The 19,466-nt window shown below is 49.7% G+C and overlaps 3 protein-coding genes across 4 annotated transcripts; all 3 read right to left on the reverse strand.

Moving 5' to 3' along the window:
* Positions 1-308: 308 nt before the first annotated feature.
* Positions 309-2,317, reverse strand: PV06_03565. 2 transcript variants are annotated; one of them, XM_016404368.1, is made up of 5 exons: positions 2,244-2,317; positions 1,765-1,839; positions 1,618-1,700; positions 1,328-1,556; positions 309-1,224 (listed from the first exon to the last, which is right to left on the reverse strand). In XM_016404368.1, the coding sequence occupies exons 1-5, from the start codon at positions 2,244-2,246 to the stop codon at positions 826-828; spliced, it is 789 nt and encodes a 262-aa protein (XP_016265373.1). In that variant the 5' UTR covers positions 2,247-2,317; the 3' UTR covers positions 309-825. The 2 variants fall into 2 exon arrangements, with proteins under 2 accessions (XP_016265373.1, XP_016265374.1); XM_016404369.1 differs by having other exon boundaries at positions 1,765-2,317.
* Positions 2,318-2,556: 239 nt separating this feature from the next.
* On the reverse strand, positions 2,557-15,463 carry PV06_03566 (uncharacterized protein). The gene is made up of 3 exons (XM_016404370.1): positions 14,969-15,463; positions 3,074-14,913; positions 2,557-3,021 (listed from the first exon to the last, which is right to left on the reverse strand). The coding sequence occupies exons 1-3, from the start codon at positions 15,014-15,016 to the stop codon at positions 2,880-2,882; spliced, it is 12,030 nt and encodes a 4,009-aa protein (XP_016265375.1). The 5' UTR covers positions 15,017-15,463; the 3' UTR covers positions 2,557-2,879.
* A 316-nt stretch (positions 15,464-15,779) lies between these two features.
* PV06_03567 (uncharacterized protein) lies at positions 15,780-19,323 on the reverse strand. Its single transcript, XM_016404371.1, has 2 exons — positions 16,334-19,323; positions 15,780-16,285 (listed from the first exon to the last, which is right to left on the reverse strand). The coding sequence occupies exons 1-2, from the start codon at positions 19,184-19,186 to the stop codon at positions 16,019-16,021; spliced, it is 3,120 nt and encodes a 1,039-aa protein (XP_016265376.1). The 5' UTR covers positions 19,187-19,323; the 3' UTR covers positions 15,780-16,018.
* Positions 19,324-19,466: the final 143 nt, after the last annotated feature.

Genomic DNA, 19,466 nt, shown 5'->3' on the forward strand with positions numbered 1-19,466 from the left:
AGAGCTCTTCCCCATTTCTCCTTCTCTTACCTAACAAGGTAGTCACTTGTCTTGTTTAGGATTGTTTCCTTTGTTTTCGTCGCTCAACATTGAGGCGTTGAGGACCTTTCGTCGAGGGACATGGTCGAGGGCCTAATCGAGCACAGGATACCTGTTGCGCCTTGCTCGTACCCATACCAGACTTGTCTCGTTCATTATCAGGGAATTACCCTGGGACGCTGCGGAGTATAGAGAGAGTTAACTTGCAGGCAAGCAGTAGCAACTGAAACAGTAGAAGTAGAAGGGAGAAAAGTTGGGAAAGTGGAAAGTTGACTAGAGAAAACTTTGGTATCATTCATTTCATTTTTGACTTGATAGTGTGGCTAACGAAATCTTTTATCCCAAGTCACCCGAGAGTATGAACCTCGGGAAAAGAACGCCCAGACCACTCAACCGTCCAGGGATTTTGTTTGTGTGTCGAGAGTCGTAACATGTAGCGGACCACCCTCCCAGGAAGGCATCTGCCGGCATGTCCTCACGCCTTTTGTTTTGCCCCATCTTCGATCTGGTGAACGGGGCAAATGATGATGACCCTGAAAACATCATAAAATAACCGAACCTTGCTTGTTGGAGACCACTTCTCACTCAACATGCGTGCCCTATTGGTATTGTATCGCTCCGTCCACCCACCAAGCACAGCAGGCAGAGCCTCTGCATCATTCCCGGGAAGTTGTGTATGGAGGGACACAGGCACCATCTCTGCTAAAGATCACAAAACACACGCTCTTTTTCCCCACACTGCCATCGGGGTATGCCATTTTTTCTCTCAGTCAAAATTGATCAAACTTAGATCTTGATGGCACTCTCGATGGCCTTTCTCTTCTTCTCCTGCTTGGCCACGGCCTTGGCACCCATGATACCGCCGCCCCAGTGTCGTCGGTGCTCCTCGTACTTCTTGGCGTACCCTTCGTTGACGGCGCCGACGAGCTTGCTCAGCTCGGCCTTGTCGTCACCCTTGACCTCGGTCAGAGCCAGGACGGCGGCGGTCTTCTTGTGGACGACCGTGCCGAGGCGGGCCTTGCCCTTGACGATGGCGTAGGGGACACCCATCTTGCGGCACAGGGCGGGCAGGAAGACGACGAGTTCGATGGGGTCGACGTCGTGGGCGATCAGGACGAGAGAGGCCTTCTTGGACTCGATCAGGCCGACGACGTGGTTGAGACCGAACTTGACGGCATATGGTTTCTGTTGTGACACACCCACACGTCAGCTGTCTTGTGACCTCCCTTCCACGAACCCACAGGGCCCGCAGGCTGTATAATGGTGACAAAAAACCAAAAAGACATACCTTGGAAACATCCTCCTTCTTCTTGCCCTCTTGGACGGCGGTGGCTTCCTGGTGAAGACGCTCCTTCTTTTGAGCCTTGCTCTCAGGTCGGTACTTGTTCAAGAGCTTGAACGTCTGGGCGGCCGTGTTTCGGTCGAGGGTGTTTGAGAACTGGGAGATGGCAGGGGGGACCTTGAGACGCATGTTGAGGATCTTCTTTTGGCGTTGAAGACGGACATATTCTGGCCACCTACAGAAGACCGTCAGTATGAAAGATCCCATTTTGTTCCTTCTCCAGGTGAATAACTCACTTCACCATGCGCGACAGGTTGCGCTTGGGCTGGATGTCCTGGCCAATGCCGAAGTTTCGTGGTCGCTTCTCGAGGAGAGGGTTCTTGACCCGAAAGTTAGCAAAGCGTGACAAAAAAACCCCTTCTGGGAGACGGTTGAGAACTCACCTTGGCAGCCTTCTTCGTGGAACCGGCCTTCCCTTGAGGGAAGGGCGCGGGCGCGGGCTTCTTTCCTTTGGGTGGCTATCATTGAGAAAAAAAGAGAGATCATCAGCACAAATTGTTCATGTTGTTTTCTTTCTACTAATGATCCAAATCTTTTTTTGACTCTAAGGAGGACCTGGCGAAGAGAGAGGCGACAAAATGTGTTGCTACACACACAAAGTTGATTGCCATCTCAGTTCGCCAGAATCTCCAGCCAGTTGTCTTCACCAAAACAATGGTTGTCGTGTGTGTGCGCCGGCATCGCTGAGGTCTCAATCAAGAGTTCAAAAGAATGCGCGCGTACACACACACATACATCCATGGTCGGCGGCATTCTTCGAACGCAACGTTCCAGAGTGACTTGCTACAGCAACTCGGTGTGTGCATCGATAGAGAGACAGAGAGAGAGAGAGAGGGCGTGGTCTGAATCGTTTCTAGCTTACCATTTTGTGTGAAAGGGAGTTTCGTGGACGGTGTGGGCAAGGAGAGAGGCCTTTGAGAATGATGCGAACAATTCAATTCCGCAAATTCAAAGATCGCAAAATGTCTTGAGTGTGGAAGAAGGCCGTAGTCCTGAATTGGACTGGTGGGGCTTGGCGCGAAAAACATCGTTCACGTGACCCTTTGCCGATATTTCTTATTCCGGCCCTGACCCCCTTAGATAAGGTAGTTAGTTACAGTTAGTACGAAGGAAGACGAGGCAGAGTGTCAGGTTTGCTGCTACATACTAGACTACAGATGTATAGAAACGATCTTGGAGTTTTCATAGTTTATTGAGAGGCTCTTCTATTGATATGGGCGATTCAAGAAATGGGGAAAGCAATGAGAAACGAGATCTGCACATCTCGTTCCTACAAGTCTCCTTTGTATTCATGCTGCTACTCGTAGACCATGCCAGTGGTCTTAAATAACCATCCTCGCACTTTTCAAACACCCGCTTGTGCCTTTCTAACCAGTGCAAATATTGTTGCCACCTCTCTGGTGGACTTTCCGAACGAACGCCCTGACCACACATCGACACCGATAAAAATGCTATTTAAGTGTCACAACAACCCCCTTTCATCACTCTAAAATTGCACTCATGCAAAGCCGAAGTAATCCGCACCAAGGTTGATGGCTGTCATCAAGCTACTCTTGAGCGTGTCGTAATCATCGTAAGCCGGTAGATCAAGCTGATTGAAACAAGTATGGCTGGTAGGAAGGCGGTTCTGACTGGGGTCCCTAGGAAAGTAGTTAGCACCTGCGAGGAAGTATACGACAGTGGATGACTTACTTGTGAATGCTGAACAAGGTGTTTCCTTGCATTCCTTCCAGGTCTTTGAAGCCATTGAGAGGGACCTTGCTCGTGCCAGTTACGAATTGAAGCAATTTCGCTCGCTCTTCATTGCTCATCCCACGAACAATTCGCCAAAACCAAGTGATTTGTGCACTATTCGCTGTGTAGTTATGATACTCGGTGTGAGCGCGCCAATCATCCACATCGACTTCAGGTAAACCAGAAATCAATAGTTCTAGTTCTTGCTCATCAAAGATTGCAACCAGTTCAGCGGGAATGATATCATGGAAACCTCGAACGAAGTTTTCGAGCTGCTCTGAGACCGAAGTTGTGAGACGATAGCGGACTTGAGCATTGACATATTCTCGCTTGTTCTCGTCGGTGACGGGGATGTTTCTTCCGTTTGGGATCAAATCAACCACTTTCTCCTCACCAAACTGTTCTTCAATAACGGAGAAATCCTCGGTGATGACATCAGTGATGTCGTTTTCGAGGATCCAGACAAGACTCTTGTAGTAGTCGAGGTCCATTGACTCGAGATCCTTGAGGTTGGGTTCTTTTCCAAGAAGTCGTTTGTAGACTGCTCTGCTAAAGTGAGCATCAAGTACACGACCTTCGTGAAGTGCTTTGCCGATGATACGACCAATAAACTTGAAGTACAGAAGATGTTCACCATTGATCCAGCTGAGAGGATTGGGATGGAATGTAGTACGATCTGAGGCGACTGGTTGCCACAGAGCCCAGTCAGGGTTGAACATGCCACGAGCGAGCACTTGAAACCATTCTCGGGAAACACCTCCTGCGTCCACACCTTCTTCACCATTGAATCGAATGTTCAATTTGCCATATTTCATCTCATCGGCAGTCTTGTAATACAAGGCTTTGTAAGAGTCCTGGAAAACCTGGTCACGACGAACATTGAGTTGTAACGGTGGCTGAATGTGGCGCTGTTGATGGAGGCGAGAATGGATCTGTTTAGTGAAATAGGTGCGTTTGTTGTCAAAGTCCAGTACCTTTGAGTTCTTTACTAACAAGCTGAAACTGCCATTGCCCTGCATCAGTCTCGGTGACTGGCGGATGATGTCATTTAGGATTTTGCGATGCTCTGTGGTGAAATTGAAGAACAGCTCTTGAACTTCGTCCATGGTTTCGGGCGCTGGACTTCCAGGGAGTTGCTCGCGTACTTGTCGAGCCAACGCCGAATCCTTAAGAGAGGTATTTTTGCAAACAACCATGAGTGACTCGATAAGAGGTAGAAGCATTGTTGCAAAGCCGGTAATGTTGTCCTTGTCTTGAATTGTGGTAAGACACTCGCTCAGTTTGTTCCACAATGGTCGCAGGGAAAGAGTGTCGTAAGAAGTTGTAAGAATGCTCTTGGAAACACTCTTGTCGTCCGTCCCCTCCGCGTCTGTCTTTGCCGCAGAGAGATAATCCAATGCTTGAAGAACTCGTAAGAGTTTAACTTGATCAGATCCTCCGTGGGAAAACTTGATTGAAGACACTGCCTGAAGATCTGTAATTGACTGAGCATCCTTCAATTGAGGCAGGAGCTCCTCGAGATCTGTCCAGATTGACTGCGACAGATGTTTGACATGGCTGATCAATTCTTTGCTAAAGACGACTGCCGTGTTGGGAATGCACGAAAGGCTCCAGAGTGTCTCCAGCGTTGAGTGGAAAGTGTCGCTATTGCACTCTGGCGCCACGAAAATTCTCACAATGAGCTGGAGATTGTGCTCTGAAATGGCTGGTGGCTCGAATGGTTTTTTCGACTTTGCTTCCTCACTGTTCAGATCATCATTGAGGTCTGGTGTTTGAGTTTGCGGGATTGCGGCACTTCCAGTTGTGGGCTCGTTGTTTGCTGGAGTCATAGCTGGAGCATCCCTGATTTCGACATCTCGAACTTCACCGCTTTGTGGATCGTGAGCCTGTTCCACAGACGCGGGGGGTTCATTGGTTTGATCCTTCTGAGCAGGCTCTCCATCTTCCGACGTTTTCTCCTCCTTATCTTTGCGTAGCAGTACTGCCAATGGTTTGGTGACAGAAGAGAGAAGTTCCGCCAAAAACTGTAGGCAGCTGGAACTCTCTACGATCAACTTGCGGTCCAGGAGACCTATCAAGTCATTCAGAGGATATTTGACTGTCTTCGTTGACTTGGCTTTCTCCTTGCCCTTCTTTGAGGATTGGCTGACATCAATCTCACGGAGGAAGATGGTTCGAGTGTGTACGCTGTTCTGACAGAGTTGTTGCAACGCTGACAAGCATTGCTGCACAACGACAAGAGGAGTCACATTCTCTGCAAGACCACCACCAGGCTGCACCGACAAAGTTCGCTTCAGTGGTTGTGGGGTCTTCTGTCCCTGAGGGGCTTTGGCACGCAGGGAGAGATTTGCCAGACTCCGTTCCACAGCACCCACATCCGTCGAACCTTCCTTGAGAACCACCAGCAAAAGGTTGATAACCTCGAAGCGAGTCTGACGATTACCACAAATGTTTCGGAGGATGTGCCAAAGATTGGTACGCAATGATCCTTGCTGTGGAATGAACATTAGGCGTAGAAGAGTTGCCACGCCGGATTTGTCAACCATTTGCACAATAAATCGCTTGTTGTCACGCTGAGCTCCATCCCCAGGTCCTCTGCCGTCGCGTCCTTCGCGATCACCGACGTTAGGATAGTGGAAAAGGCGCCTGGCATGAGCGCGACCCTCGGCTGCATGTCTGGGGTCAAGCTGGCGCAAGATCTCAGGTGGTTGTTCAGCAAGGATGACCCGTCGAAAAGCCGGATCCAAAGTCGCAAGAAACGTGTCATTGTCCATTTCTTCTACCTGTGGCATGGCTCCAGCGCCGCCAGCAGCTTGTCGTCGAGCTGCTTCCCTCTCGCGTCGGCGCTGAGCATGGGCTTCTTGTTGTCGCAGTTCTTCTCGAATCTCCTCAGGAAGAGCATTCAGGAAGTCTGGGTCGATGACTGTGGACTCATCACCTTGCTCGCGTGCCTGGTCGCGTCGTAAGGCGTACTGTTGCATGACAACCTCTTCTCGCAATTCTTCGGGCAAAGCCTCAAGATAGTCGGTGTCAATGTCGAGGCCGGTAATGTCGAGTTCGCGACCTCGAATGTTGAAGTAGACGCGAGGTTGTGACTGAGAACGTTCGCCCTCGGCAGGTTGTTCTGGAAGCCTCGTTTCGGTGCCCTGAACATCTTCCATTGGCTCAGTGTCGCCATCATCATGGTCTGAGATGCTTTCGTCCTGTCCTCGTGCGGCAGTAATGGCTTCTTCAGCTCGCAAGCGTTCTTCTTCAGCTTTCGCTGCAGCCTCACGCTCTTCTTCCTCCTTCTGACGTCGCTCTTCTTCGAGACGCCGTCGTTCCATCTCTTCACGTTCTGCTTTCTGTTCTTCTTCACGCTTGCGTCGGCGTTCTTTCTCCTCTTCTTGAGCAAGAGGGACCAAAAGAGACGTGATGAGTACTTGAACACGTTGGACTTTATCAACATAGGTGTTGCCAAAAAGAAGACGAGCTTCTTCTTGCCATCTCGTCATGGTGAGGGCTGGGACAAAATTATGGAGACGAATCGAATTTTCTCGACCGTGATGGCGAGGTGCCATACCTGACGTGGCTGGTCGCAAGACATTTTGAATATCTGGAAGTGGTCCGGTCAACTGAAATTGAATCCGACCCTCTGCGTCACGATTATCACGATGCAATCCGACGCGCATAAGAAGGTCTTCGATCATTCCCCCATGGGATCCCGTTTCGATCGTGTCTCCTTGACGAATGATGGCCTGCAAAGGAGTGGCGCCGAAAAGGGGAAACCCTGGCATGCCAGAAACGGTATCCATTCCAGGGGCTACGAGGAAGTTGGGTCCAAGTAGGTCAATACGTCGCGAATGAGAATGATCCTGTTGAGGTCGTCTCAAGAGAGGGTTCGTGCCGTCATCCATCCCAGGTCGACCATGTTGTGATAAACGACCAGGGCGGCCCATAGCCATTAGGTCTTCCCGACCTCCGATTCGACGGCCCATGAAGCTGGACAAATGGGTGGAATTACGAAAATGTCGCGAGCGTGGACGTGCATGCGGAAAGTGCGCTTCCCAGATGACGCGCTCGCCGTCAGCTCCTGCGTCGGCCAAGAAATTGTCGAAATCGCCGTAGTCCATGTCGTCGTTCTCGTCCATTTCGTCAGCATCTTCGACGTCTTCATCGTCTTCGTCCTCGTCGTCAGGATCCCCATTGTCGGCAGCTGGGACTATAAGATCGGCCGGGATATGGTGGGTGTGACCGGATGGCTCTTCCATGTCGTGGTGTTCAAGGACGCGAAGGAGGTCACTGATGACTCCTTGATCAGAGGGGTCACCGTGTCCTTCGAGCGGCATCTCGTCGGCATCGAAACGGATCTCTTGTTCTTCAACTTCACTATCTCCATCTTCGTCGTCTTCCTCATCCTCCCACTCGCCTTCGTCGCCATGTATGTCATTGAGGCTATCGTTTTCATCGTCACCAGTGATCTCGCCCCCATGTACGTCGTCATCTTCTTCGACCATGATCTCTTCGTCATCATCATCGTCCTCTTCGTCGTCTGTATCCTCGTCGTCTTCTCCGTCTTCGTTCTCGTCATCTGTATCTATATCCATGTGAGGATTGTTGACGACAAATTCAATGTCCATAGGAACATCGCCAGGGAGACCCTCGATTTCACCCTCAGGGGGCATGTCGTTGTCAAGTTCTTCATCACTGACTGCCTCATCGTCGTTGGGTCCGCCAACGCCGTCGTCATATTCCATCTCGTCATCGTATTCCTCTTCGTACATCTCTTCATCGTCCTCTTCCTCTTCGTCTTCGGAATCCGAGTCCGACTCATGATCTCCATCTAACATACCCAAGGCGGAATTACTGAAGAGATCCGGAGTGTCCTCACGATACTCTTCGACGTCAGACACAGACGATGCTGAAGATATAAGATCTTCTTCAGTGCTTGAGCTTACGGAGTTGACGAAGTCAGGTTCGGTGAGACTGAGAGTTGTGGCAAGTGCGGTTAGTTCCTGCAGAGGTCGGAGTATGAATTTGACGACTCTTTTGGACCCGGGGAATGACAAGTCTATCTCCGCAAGTGAGCTCGTCAAGACCGCTGTGAGGTTCTTTTCGAACATCATTCGTGCAAGAGCCTTGTAGGATGGGTTTTGAGACCCGGCAGACCCATCAGGTACGGCTGGTTTCGTCAGAAGTCGGTTGAACATGTCTGCGAGACATAGTAGTTTGCTATACTTAGCCTGCCGAGAGTCACTAGATGAGATAGCGTCCTTGTATGATTTCATGGCATGCTCCAGAGCAAAACGCCTCACATATTGAAGTTCTGGTTCGTCGTTTGCATCATCAACTTGCGGGGGTGCTGAATAACGCGGCGACGGGGCTATCGCGCCAAATTCTCCGGTTTTGGAGCACAATGCTACTATCACTTTGATTGCCCACTCGCTGGTCAACGACTTTTTCTTGAACACGAGCGAGTCTTCCTTGTCAACATAACCGGAAGGGATCAGACTATCCAGAAAATAGTTGAGAACGTTGGCCCGAGGTTTCGAAGGCGTCGCCGCCTTCGGGTCCGCTTTTTGATTGAAAGTGATGAATTCAACCTTGGTACGATTGTAACAATGTAACAGCTCGGATAAGCTGTACATCAAGAAGCACCGGTAGGAGAAGATGGGGTGTTCTACGAGTTTGAACTTCGGCTTTTCGGCTTTTGACGGTGCTTGAGGCAAGGGCGTAGAGACTTCGGGCGTCTCTTGTGGAGATGATTCATCAGGGCTTTGCTCCGGCTTTGTGGCCGATTCCGCAGGTGGTTCCTTGTCTTCAACATTCCTGTATGTCAACATCTCCGAAAGAATGAAGTGAATAACTCCATCAGGATTCTCAATTATCGGAGGTCTCGCCTCCGAGATCTTGGTCTTGTTGCGGGGTTCCAAAGAATCATCGATGACCTCTGCGGTCGCTGCAGGTCGCATTGAAACATCCTCATTTTCTTTAGTCGGCTGAGGTTGTCCATCCTTGTTCTGCTCCTTTGACTTGGAAGCTTCGCTCTCTCTGAGAACAAGATTAATGGCTCCAGACCCATGAGGTGTCCATGAAGCGAGTTTGACCATTTCATTGGTGACTTCGACAAATAGTTCTGGAGAACGCAGAACCAGATAGTAAAGCTCCCGAGTATAGGCCGCTGTATCGAGCTGATTTCTGGGGCTTCGAGAATTGAACAGCGCTTTGATCTCACTTCGCATGATCTGCTTCACAGTGTCATCGTCTTCCACTATGTGTCGTAAGATAGTCATAAAGGAGCTCTGGAGTCGATGATTAACGCCGTTGACGAGCTGCTTGACCATCAGGAAGAGTCTTTGCAGATTGCGTTTCTCAGCAAGGCGGGTTGCGATGTCACGAGACCGAGTCAAAATGACGAGTACTCTTGTGACAGCCAGGGCCATATTTTGGTCCTTTCCAACGCGTGGAAGCATATTGACAAGTATGTCGAATAATTCTTGCTTCACCTCGTAATCAAGGACATTACCAGGGACTAGCTCTGCCCTGCTGCTAGTCTCAAGGTCATTGGGGGTATTCCATTTGACCTGGGCAGGCTCACTGTCCCTTGATAGCATCTTCTCGACAATCAACAGCACCGGAGCTATCCATGGGAAGGACTCATCTGTTGTCCGCCCATCCGACGCTGGTAAGCGAAGGAATGACAGGAGTCCGTCGAACGACTCTTGAAACACATTAAGAGTTGAATCGAGAACTTCACCACCTTGGATAAGTAGAGCGATGAGGTGGGCACTGGCGGAAACCTTCTTTCCCGTTGCTTCATTGCCACCTTCCTTTGAGTCTTTGTCGAATTGATTTGACAGAAGCCCTCCCAAGAGCACCTCAATTACTGCCGTCCAAAACTGTTCGTGACCTTCCTTCGAGGCCTTGGATGCACTGAAGATCAGGTCGGACAGTTCAAAGGTCAGATTGGGGTGGTTGTGCAGAATGTTGATGCAGCGCTCGGGAAGATCGTCTCTGAGTTCATGCCTCAGGCGAGTGAGCTCTTCAACAGTATAGGGCGCGGAAAGGGGTACATCGGGGGACGGTGGAGACAAGTGTTTTGACTGACGCTCTTGAGCAGCACCATCATCGTTTAAGATGTTGCTGAGGTCCATAGCAGATGACGTCGCCGGGCCGGAGTTGCCAATTGATGCGGACCCGGACGATGCTTGAGGTTCGGATGGCAGAACATCCTCCATCTCATATGAAGCAGAGGCGTTGTTGGCGACTTCAGCGAGTGCAGCTTCGATAGCCCCAGTGGCAGGTGAGCCCATCAATGCAGCTGCCAAAGGATTGGAAATGGGGCTCGAGATACTTGGAGTATCATTTGTAGTTGCCGGAAGATTGCCTTCCTGGGTTGGGATTGGGAGTCTTCTGCGCCACGGATTCGACTTGAAAGCTTTGCAGTATTCTTCTGCAGGGGTGTTACTACTGTTTAGCGTAGGATTAACACGGTACAGAGCCTCTCGGGCAAGACTCTCATCATAGCCCTTGTCCTTGAGATAGTTGATTCTTTGAAGGTCAATGCTCAACTTTCTTGGAGAGAATGACTCTAGCTTAGGTATGCTTTTCCGGTCTCGGATGGCTTCAGTCTCGTGGTCGGCAGTTTGAATATGATTCAGAATGGAGATCAACTTTTGTACAACATCATTTGAGGCCTGATCAGCATATTCACTCTCCCAGATCAACTTTGTCAGGGGAATTGCTTCCGTGCGTAGGTTCACAAGGACTTGTCCAGGCACGAACCAGACCTGTTTGCTCGGGTCGGTCATCTTCATGGTGTTTGATTGAGCAGAGTCCATGATGTTTTTGGAGTTGGTGAATTCATCTAAGATATCGAGGCAAATCTTGAGGCCAGTGTTGGCAGAGAACATGAACTCTTCCACCTTGCAAGACTTCAGCTTATCAAAAAATTCTGTTCCAATAGATGTCAAGCTCTTGACACCGCCAGCATCGCGGAAGGCCTCAATGACGAAGCTTTGTCTAGCGGGCAGTGATATCGGGCCGGACGTAGGATGGCTGTCGTCGAAAAAGCTGCGGCGGATATTGTCCAATGCAATCACCAAATATGTAAACCGAGAGGTGACGTGTTCTTCAGTGGCCACGGGATTAAGAAAGTAGGGGTGAAGTTCGGTAAGATAGGCTGTCGCTAAAGCCCTCGCGGCCATGGCATTCTTCTGGCGTGCGAAAGTGTCGGGACGCCGTCGCCCTGTGATCCCACGTCCTAGGCGGCAAAGGAACTCGGTAATGGCTGCAGGGGTCTCAACAAGGAGATAGCGCAGAGTTTGAAGATTTTTGAACGCTGCAGTTTGCTTGTCTTTTGCTAATTGAGCGTTGTTGACAGCGGTGGTAGTATCATTCTCTGGTGAGTTCGAAGCTTGGTCATTATGAATCTGTATGCCGTTCCCACGAACACTCAAAATCTTGTCCACTTCATCATCACCCGTTGAGAAGTTTTCGGGGCGCGTTTCCAGAGCCCAGCCAGCAGGGATATCAAGCTGGATGGCAATATCTTCTCGGTAACAGGCGGCCGAGATTCCACCCATTGCCTTCACGATCTCAGCCAAGATATCTGCAAGATTGACCTGAGAGAACAGCAAATTTTGAGTTGATCTCGTGTTGTACATGGGAGCATTGAATACTTCAGCCAAGACTTGAGCGATGCTGAAAACAGTCATCAAGGCCCTAACCACTTGGGTTCCCGTAGTCTCGACGCCTTGACTCGGAGATGGAATTTCGGAAGACGCGGGGTTCGGGTTGACCAACTTCCCAAAGTAGCTTGACCAATCTTTGGGTTGACACTGAGCAAAATGTCTCAGCTCACTGCACGCGAAACGTGCGCGGTCCAACAGGGTAGGTAGGACGATGTGAGGTTTGCACTCTGCCATCATGTGTACGGCAGTGGCCACTTCCTGAAACATCCCAGTAATCCTGTCGAAGGGTTCATTTGAGACTGGTAAGCTTGGAAGAGTCACAAGATCCAGAACCAGATCGCAGGCTCCGTGTTCCAAGAAGATGTTGCACAGACTCTGGTTTTCGAAGAAAGTGGCCAAGAATCCAACGGCAGGTCTAACATAGTCGTTTGCTTTGAGACCATTATTGTCTTGATCCCTCGGGGCCTCGGATACGATACTTGGCGGCAATATCGAGTCTTCGACAGTCAATTTGTTGTCATTAGGCAATTCGAGGACACGAGGTGGAGGAGTGATCCCATCTTCTGATACTGGAGGGGGGGCGATTTCAAGAGAAAGAGCCTCCCGACCCCCACAAGGTGCCAGCGGCTCTTGAGAAGGGAGCCAGAGTTTGGGGCCAGCACCAAAATCGACAGACAGAGCTCTGCTGATATGTCTCACGCGCGACATCATAACAATGACGGCGCTCATGACTGCATTTCGCATGTTAGGATGGTGGCGAATGAGCTCATCAAATGTTGATCCAAGAAGCGCGAAAACATTGGCATCAGTCAACACTTTGACATGTGCTGGCGATTCGAAAATCTCGAAGAACTTTTCCAACACCCCAGAGGCCTTGAAATGATCAAATCCAGCATTTGTCAGACATATAGCACCGAACGCCTGAGACACATTCACTATTGCATCTTGCACCGGTGGTATGCCTTGTGGACGATTCTCAGGCCGGGACGACACGGACCTCGGATTTCGACCATCCTCAGGTTTCTGGCCCACGGTAACGGTCTCCAGGAGACTCTGTATGATGCCTGCTTCCGAGATGACAGTGTAGCTAGTCGGCTCATTATGGAGGAACCCACATATCGCTTTGACAACTTCGCTCCAGGTGTGTGCACCGAAGGCGGTCAAATGATCAGTGACGAGACGGAAGGCTCGGAGGAGTGCTTGGGAGTCGACCAGGCTTCTCAAGACACGATCTGCCTGAGCACCTTGGTGAGTACTGATGTCATTGATCATATCAATGATGGAGCGAATGATCTGCTGGTGCATATATGGAATTTCATAGTCTGTAACGCGAGTCTTGTACTGGACCGGAATGCCCTCGCCGTCCTGCAGCATGGACCAAGCATTATGCACCAATTTGCTCAAGAGGTTGCTAATATGTTCGTATGCATTATTTGCCAGCAGGGTCGTGAGGCCATCCTTGAAATGGTGGAAGAACATTTTGATAAAATCAAGCATCTGCAAATGGACACGCAGAGCTTTTCCACTTGTGATATCGAAGCCAGACAAATATGTGGTGATGAAGGTAGTAGCGATGACAGCCTCACTCGACCGGCCGTGATGACCAGCTACTTCGATCAGGGTCCGAGGCATAGAGAAAATTGCTTCGCGCCATTCATCCCCAACTGGAGTATCGGTGCTGTCGTGGTCCTTAGCAATGTCGTGCAAGCCTTTGAGGATTAATTGAGAAAGAAGGCCTTGGGAAGAGCCAGCCCCTAAAGCGGTATTAATCTCAGAGCCGAACGACTTGAAATGAGCCAGATAGGTCATGGTCTCCATTGCGAGGGTTTGGAGGTACAAAGACACAGAGGATTGTCCTTTTTTCGCGTCATGAGCTAGACTCACAAGCTGCTGGATCAACTCATGAGGCTTGTGCATTCCTTGTTCGCTCGGGAAAACCTTCTGAGAAAAGTCAACCTCATCATTGAAAACATTGGCGAGACTCATGATGGCGAGTAATCGAATAGCGAGCAGCTCCTTCCGAGTCTTTGCCGAAGTCACCAAGCCGTACGCGACACGAAGCTGGTGCAGCAGCTCGTATCGTGAATTGGCCGGCATTTCTTCAGGCTGATCCCGCAGGATGGATTCGATCGAAGTGCTCGCCAGTTCTGTGTAGGTGAACTCGACACAATGCAAATCACCTTCTGCTTTCTGCCGTCCACCCACCTTTTCAGGAGAGTGTGCATTTGGTGGACTATTCGTATCTAATCTGCTGAGCCCAGATGATCGTCTAGCAGGGGTAGGCGTCGATGGAGCGTCTGGTAGATCGGAAGAATCCTCGGTTGCAATACTGTACTTTTCGGAGCTCTGCGATGACCACGTAACCTTGACATACGCCCACGTCTGCCATTCTCGGTCAGGCACGAACGCAGTCTTCCCGCCATCTTTGTGATTCGATGCATCCTTACACAAGGAGCGGAAGTCACTGGGGCTGACGGTGGCAGAGCTTCGCCTAGCTTTGGTAACATGGCTTCCTTTCTCTTTAGACTTTGTTGTCTTCACCGGAGATAGAGTGCCGCGCTTGCTTGATGGCAGTAGCTGTCCTAAGGGCGCCGCCAACTTTTGCAGACGTTCGTGATCAAAGTCGTAGAACTTGCCCGCCGACGGCCGCGATCCAAGAGATCTATCGGCGAACCGCTGTGCTAAATAGAAAGTGATGCGTAGAGTGGTATGAAGAAGGGACAAAGACGTGGTGTTGAGCAGATCGTTTAAGCGATCTGTGCTGTTGTAGACTGTACGATTCGCGCACTTTTCAACCAGCAGCTTCGAGAAGACCAGGATCGCTTCCACCAGTTCTCTGTCACCTTCCGGTCCAAACCCTAGCTCTTTCAATCTCTTCTCGTCGGTTCCGGGACTTTGTTCGAGAAGTAATGAGATACCAAATGAGGTGGTCTGTGGACCTTTATCCAAGCCATATTTCGCATTGAAAGATTGGAGGATGCTGTCGAATCGATCAAGAGGTTCGATCCAGTTGTTCAAATCGCCACGAGGGTATGGCCATCTTTGTGACCAGCCGCTGAAGAGGGCGGGTAGATCTGCGAGAGGGACGGTGGAAACTTTCTGGACGAGATCTGACACCGCAGGCGACTATCGCAGCAGAATTAGTATGGACGCCATACTTTGGCCTGAGAGTTGGACTCACCAAAGATACCTTGTGCTTCTCCTGTGGCTTCCTCGTAACCTTCCCCATCTTCACTGAACGCCGCTGTGTTGCAGCATAGGCTGCATCGAAGAAAGTGCAATTTCGTTCAGCCTGAGAAGTTCACCAGAGTGCGACGACGGCTCGGAAATTTAGGGAGATTAAATCTGTAGGATCTCGATTCAAACTCCTGGTCTACTCTGACGATTTGGACCGGTGGCCACAGATGGGAGGTAGATGTGATAATGCAAGGTCCGGGGCAAGAAAGTCTCACTGTAATTAGAGAAGTGCGGCAGGAAAGGTGTACTGACCTCGAACTCCTTGCTTTCGGAACGGTACTGATATTAATACTGCAGATGAAGTTGTGTACAGTAGCAGTGAGAAGGAGAAAAGGACGAAAAGGACGAAATGTGTGTTGTGTGCAGTGAGAGCGATTGATCGATCGGATGGTTTGCTAAGTGAAGGTGCTGGAAATAAGGAAGCGCATGCAATAATGCGGGTTCGCGGGCGTCAGGGCTAAATTTTGAAAATGACGTCTAACCCCAATAGCCACAAAACGCCTGGGTAAGCCTCGTAAAATAATGCAGGTGGCCTCGTGAATTTTCCCGGATGTATCAAGCCTTGCCCCGTTTCCTTGGTAAGCCTCCCTCTCCTCCCTCTTAGTTTCACTGCTTCAAGTAGGTTCCTTAGGTAAACTGACACATATTGACCGACCTGGCGCACGAGGCTTGGTGAATTTGGTCCAGTATTATTTAACAGCATTATCTACTTTACCTGAGGTGCCTTAGCATATAAGGCATCATTCTGAGGGTGCCTTTTACGGAGTGCTGCTGCCTGTTATTCTCATACCAAGTGACCTTCAATAGAAGGCTGCCTTCCCCTCTCACATCACTCTTTTGGCATGCCACTACCATCGGCCCAAGAACCCAAGGGCACCAAGTCTTTCATTGTCTCGCACATCTAGGCTAGCGAACGTCGACGATCAAAACCCTGCAAGTCTTAGACATCATCGCAGCCTCCGAGTACCCATGATAGATTTAATATTGGATTGACCTAGACGCGATTTTCTGGCATCATATGTTTCTGCCAGTCGATCTTCATCGACAAAGGATGTGGGAAGCTCATACTCTCCTCCTTGTTGAGATACGTGATCAAGTCGTTCCTCCGTAGGGTTCGGAGCTCTCCAACCAGGCCATCTGCTCGTCTCAATCCCTGTAGCTGAGTCATGACTTCGAGAGCGGCAGAAAACGCCGAATCACCCAGTAGTTGACATAGGCCTGCTTCCCCTCCTAACTCAGCTGGTGAAATGTCCTCGTGCTCCTGTGAGAGTTAGCAGTTGATGAAGATACGTGATAGAGTGGAACTTACTACGACGCAGATGACATGTTGTCTCGGAGAAATCTCAACTTGGTGGCCTCCGTCCTCCAGGGAGAATGAAGTCAACGCTTCCCTGACGAATGTCGTAGGGGAGAGCTTGTTCATCGCCTCTTTGACAGATTCACGAATCTTGTCTTGTGGAATCTCGGAGAATTTCTCCTGGTCTTGTCCAAGAAGATAGTTCAAAGCTTCAGCGAAGTGCCGTGAAAGATTCACATAGAGGGCGGCAGCAGCAGGGATGACTTCGTCCCATACGATTTGTTCAAATGGCATCCCCATATGGATACACGCTCGAATTGCTGTGGTCATGTAGTTTTCAAGGTCACTAGCGGAATGTGAATGTAATCCAGCATTGCTGGTCCTGACAGTCTCAACGCGACATTGCAGAGACTCAGCAAGGTGGCGAAGGGTCTTCTGCAGCTTCGCACATGTGGCAAACTGGTAAGCAGAATCTTGTGTTGTGCTGAAACAGGTGTATACAGAGGAAAGCAAGAGATCTAGGTCGTTAGAGGGCATGTGAAATATGTCCGAAATAAATCGTAAATGTGCTTTATTGAAGACATCACGTACAATGTCAACTTGTTGTCGTCCCGCAAGCTCGTAAGCCTCGTCCCTGATAAGTCGAACAATGACATTTGAATAGAACTTCTTGGTGACTTCCGCAAGGCCATCAGATTCCAGAAGGGTATTTGCCAAAATGGGCGATTGCTTGGAGATCCACCCAATACGACGGCCGACCATGAAAGTTTCAGGGTGCCATGTAGACCGGAAGACATCCACGTCGCTCATCATCAGCTTATAAGCGCCAAAACTTGTCAATCTGGTGGGCGTATTCACATGGACTGGCTTGTCGAAATTGTACAGATGTGCCTTTTTCAAACTGGTAAGGATAGCCTTGTTCTCTTCAGGAACCACCAAGGGGTAGTGTGCATATATAGAATCTCTTCGATAGCTACTCGGCAAAGCATTCAGAACGAGCTTGTACATGACGCAGCCATAATCTATGGAAGGATCTGAATCGGCTCGGGTGAATCCATAATTTGTGAGATTTGCAGGAGTATAGTCGACCGTGTAAAATCTGTCACCTCTCACTAGTGCCACAGCGTCAGAGAGTATGGCCCTTGAGGTCGTAAAATTGGCACAAAGCCCGCTGCCAGGTTGCTTGGCTTCTTTGGCGGCTTCCACTACCACCCCAGGATAAATCTCGACATTGTCCGGGTGGCCGTACAGACGCTGGAGTTGCTCTGCAATGTAAGGGTCAGGATTGATGTCCTCAAATTTCTCATAAGGCTTGAGTTTAAAGTATTGTCGGAATTCATTGAGACTGGCCAAGTTCCATGACCGACTCTGTATTATCCCTAGAATCTCTACGTTTTTGAGGATCGGAGGTACATGACTTGCACCATACCTCCCAGCCACGTCAGAGACTGCATTGGTCCAGATGGCTGACAAGTCCTCGTCAGAATATGTGCCGTCAGATGAGCGTTTGAGGTCAGCGAATGGTCGTTGAAGAGGGTCTTGACTCAGACTTTGTGTCCATTTGTTGAGCTTGGAAAGGAATTCACCCATATTGGTAGGTTTGGCTTCTCCGAATAGTTTGTGATAAACCTCTTTTGTCCATTCTTCATCTCGTTGCGAAACGCATGAGTGCCAGCGATACACAAGATTAAATTCCGCTGACACTGAGTTTCCAGTAGCTTCAGGAATTTTGTGGCCAAAGATGGCCTTTCCCTCATCCGACCTTGGGTCGAGATTCCAAGCACTGTCGACTCGATTCAAGTTGAGAATGGTTCTCACATAGTCCCTCATAATAATGTTGATGTACAACCCAGTGGTAATCAGTCTGGCAGTCTGAAAAAGGGCCTCATCATAGTCTTTTCTCGGTTCCGAATGGTCCTTGGAATGCCTAGGCGAGTGCAGGATCTTCGAGAAGCGCCCACCTTCATCGATGAGAGCTAGGTCTTCGGCAATGCGATTGTGGAACCGATTGAACATTATGAGAAGGACACCCACTCCTGGCGGAAATCCAAAAACCCTGATGTCTGAGAAGCAATCCGGCTTTAGCTTCCCATTCTCCATTGTCCGGACTGCTTTTTGTTGCTCATCAGAGCTACCATAGAGTGGCGCCAAATCAAGATAAGAGTCCACCTCTGAGATGTTATAATCGTCATGGCTAGTATGAAAAATATCGTGAATGATGATGGTGGCGACGTAGAACAGCACGCTTGAGATTTTATTGGGATGGGGTTCGAATCTCTGGCGAGCTAGAATACTGTCGAAGATGATCCCAGGATCTGGACGAGCCACAGGCTGTAAGAACTGTGGGCGAACTGTACGAGCATAAGGTTGCCCCGCAGCACCGAGGTGAGGCCATAGAATATTGTTCCCCGATCCATCTGCATTGCGAAATATGAACTTGTGGCCTAGATAAGATTGAGGAGGGTGTTGAAGATCAGTCCATAGCACGTTCAGAAAGGCATTGGTTAAAGTTGCGCTTGTTCTGCTGGTCACGGGCAGGTCTGCGGCGAGTTGAACGATGCGTTCCATAAGATAGGTTTTGTCGTCGATTGGCTCGCCCTCGACTCCCACGAGCGCGACATCTTTAACTGTCTTCAAATTGCTGAGGTTGAAGGCTCTGAGAACATTGACAACTCGTTTGGATCTTGTAGTCTCGTCGACTGACCCAGACATGTTGGAGTCGGCGGAGCCTTGTCGACCACGACCGTCTTTCTTGACCAAAGAATCCGATTGAGCGGTTGACCCCAGCGGGAGATCACTTGTTTGAGCTTGCGGATTCTCAGGAATACAGACCATTTGCTTCAATTTTGAGAAGGGAGACGGCATTCTGGCTGACTGAATACTCCTGGAATCGCAACCAATATGAAATGGATTGTCAAAAGAGACGGTTAGCTTGTGAAATACTCTGGAAATCTATGGCATTAAGAATGTCCGCTCCAATTGTCAACTCGAAGGTGATTTGGTTCACTTTGAAGCGTTCAGCAAGGACAACACAGGGAATACCACAACAGCAGAGCAAATGAGGAAGGATCGAATGAGATTTACCCATTGGGATCGGCAGCCAGCCCCTTTACTTGTATCTCGTACGGCTGAGATCTTGGAGATG

Source organism: Exophiala oligosperma (genome assembly GCF_000835515.1).
Source record: "Exophiala oligosperma strain CBS 72588 unplaced genomic scaffold supercont1.3, whole genome shotgun sequence".
NCBI classification, from domain to species: domain Eukaryota; kingdom Fungi; phylum Ascomycota; class Eurotiomycetes; order Chaetothyriales; family Herpotrichiellaceae; genus Exophiala; species Exophiala oligosperma.

What these genes read in the sequence shown, in the direction of transcription:
- PV06_03565 (XM_016404368.1), bottom strand. An exon ending in CCACGAAGAAGGCTGCCAAG is followed by an intron (nt 1,701 to 1,764) that starts GTGAGTTCTCAA and finishes TTTCGGGTCAAG; the next exon opens with AACCCTCTCCTCGAGAAGCG. An exon ending in AGAAGGAGGATGTTTCCAAG is followed by an intron (nt 1,225 to 1,327) that starts GTATGTCTTTTT and finishes GTGTCACAACAG; the next exon opens with AAACCATATGCCGTCAAGTT.
- PV06_03566 (XM_016404370.1), bottom strand. Translation starts at nt 15,016, where the DNA reads ATGGGGAAGGTTACGAGGAAGCCACAGGAGAAGCACAAGGTATCTTTG. An exon ending in AGAAGCACAAGGTATCTTTG is followed by an intron (nt 14,914 to 14,968) that starts GTGAGTCCAACT and finishes CTGCTGCGATAG; the next exon opens with TCGCCTGCGGTGTCAGATCT. An exon ending in ACCTTGTTCAGCATTCACAA is followed by an intron (nt 3,022 to 3,073) that starts GTAAGTCATCCA and finishes CTACTTTCCTAG; the next exon opens with GGACCCCAGTCAGAACCGCC.
- PV06_03567 (XM_016404371.1), bottom strand. Translation starts at nt 19,186, where the DNA reads ATGCCGTCTCCCTTCTCAAAATTGAAGCAAATGGTCTGTATTCCTGAG. An exon ending in AACATGTCATCTGCGTCGTA is followed by an intron (nt 16,286 to 16,333) that starts GTAAGTTCCACT and finishes TAACTCTCACAG; the next exon opens with GAGCACGAGGACATTTCACC.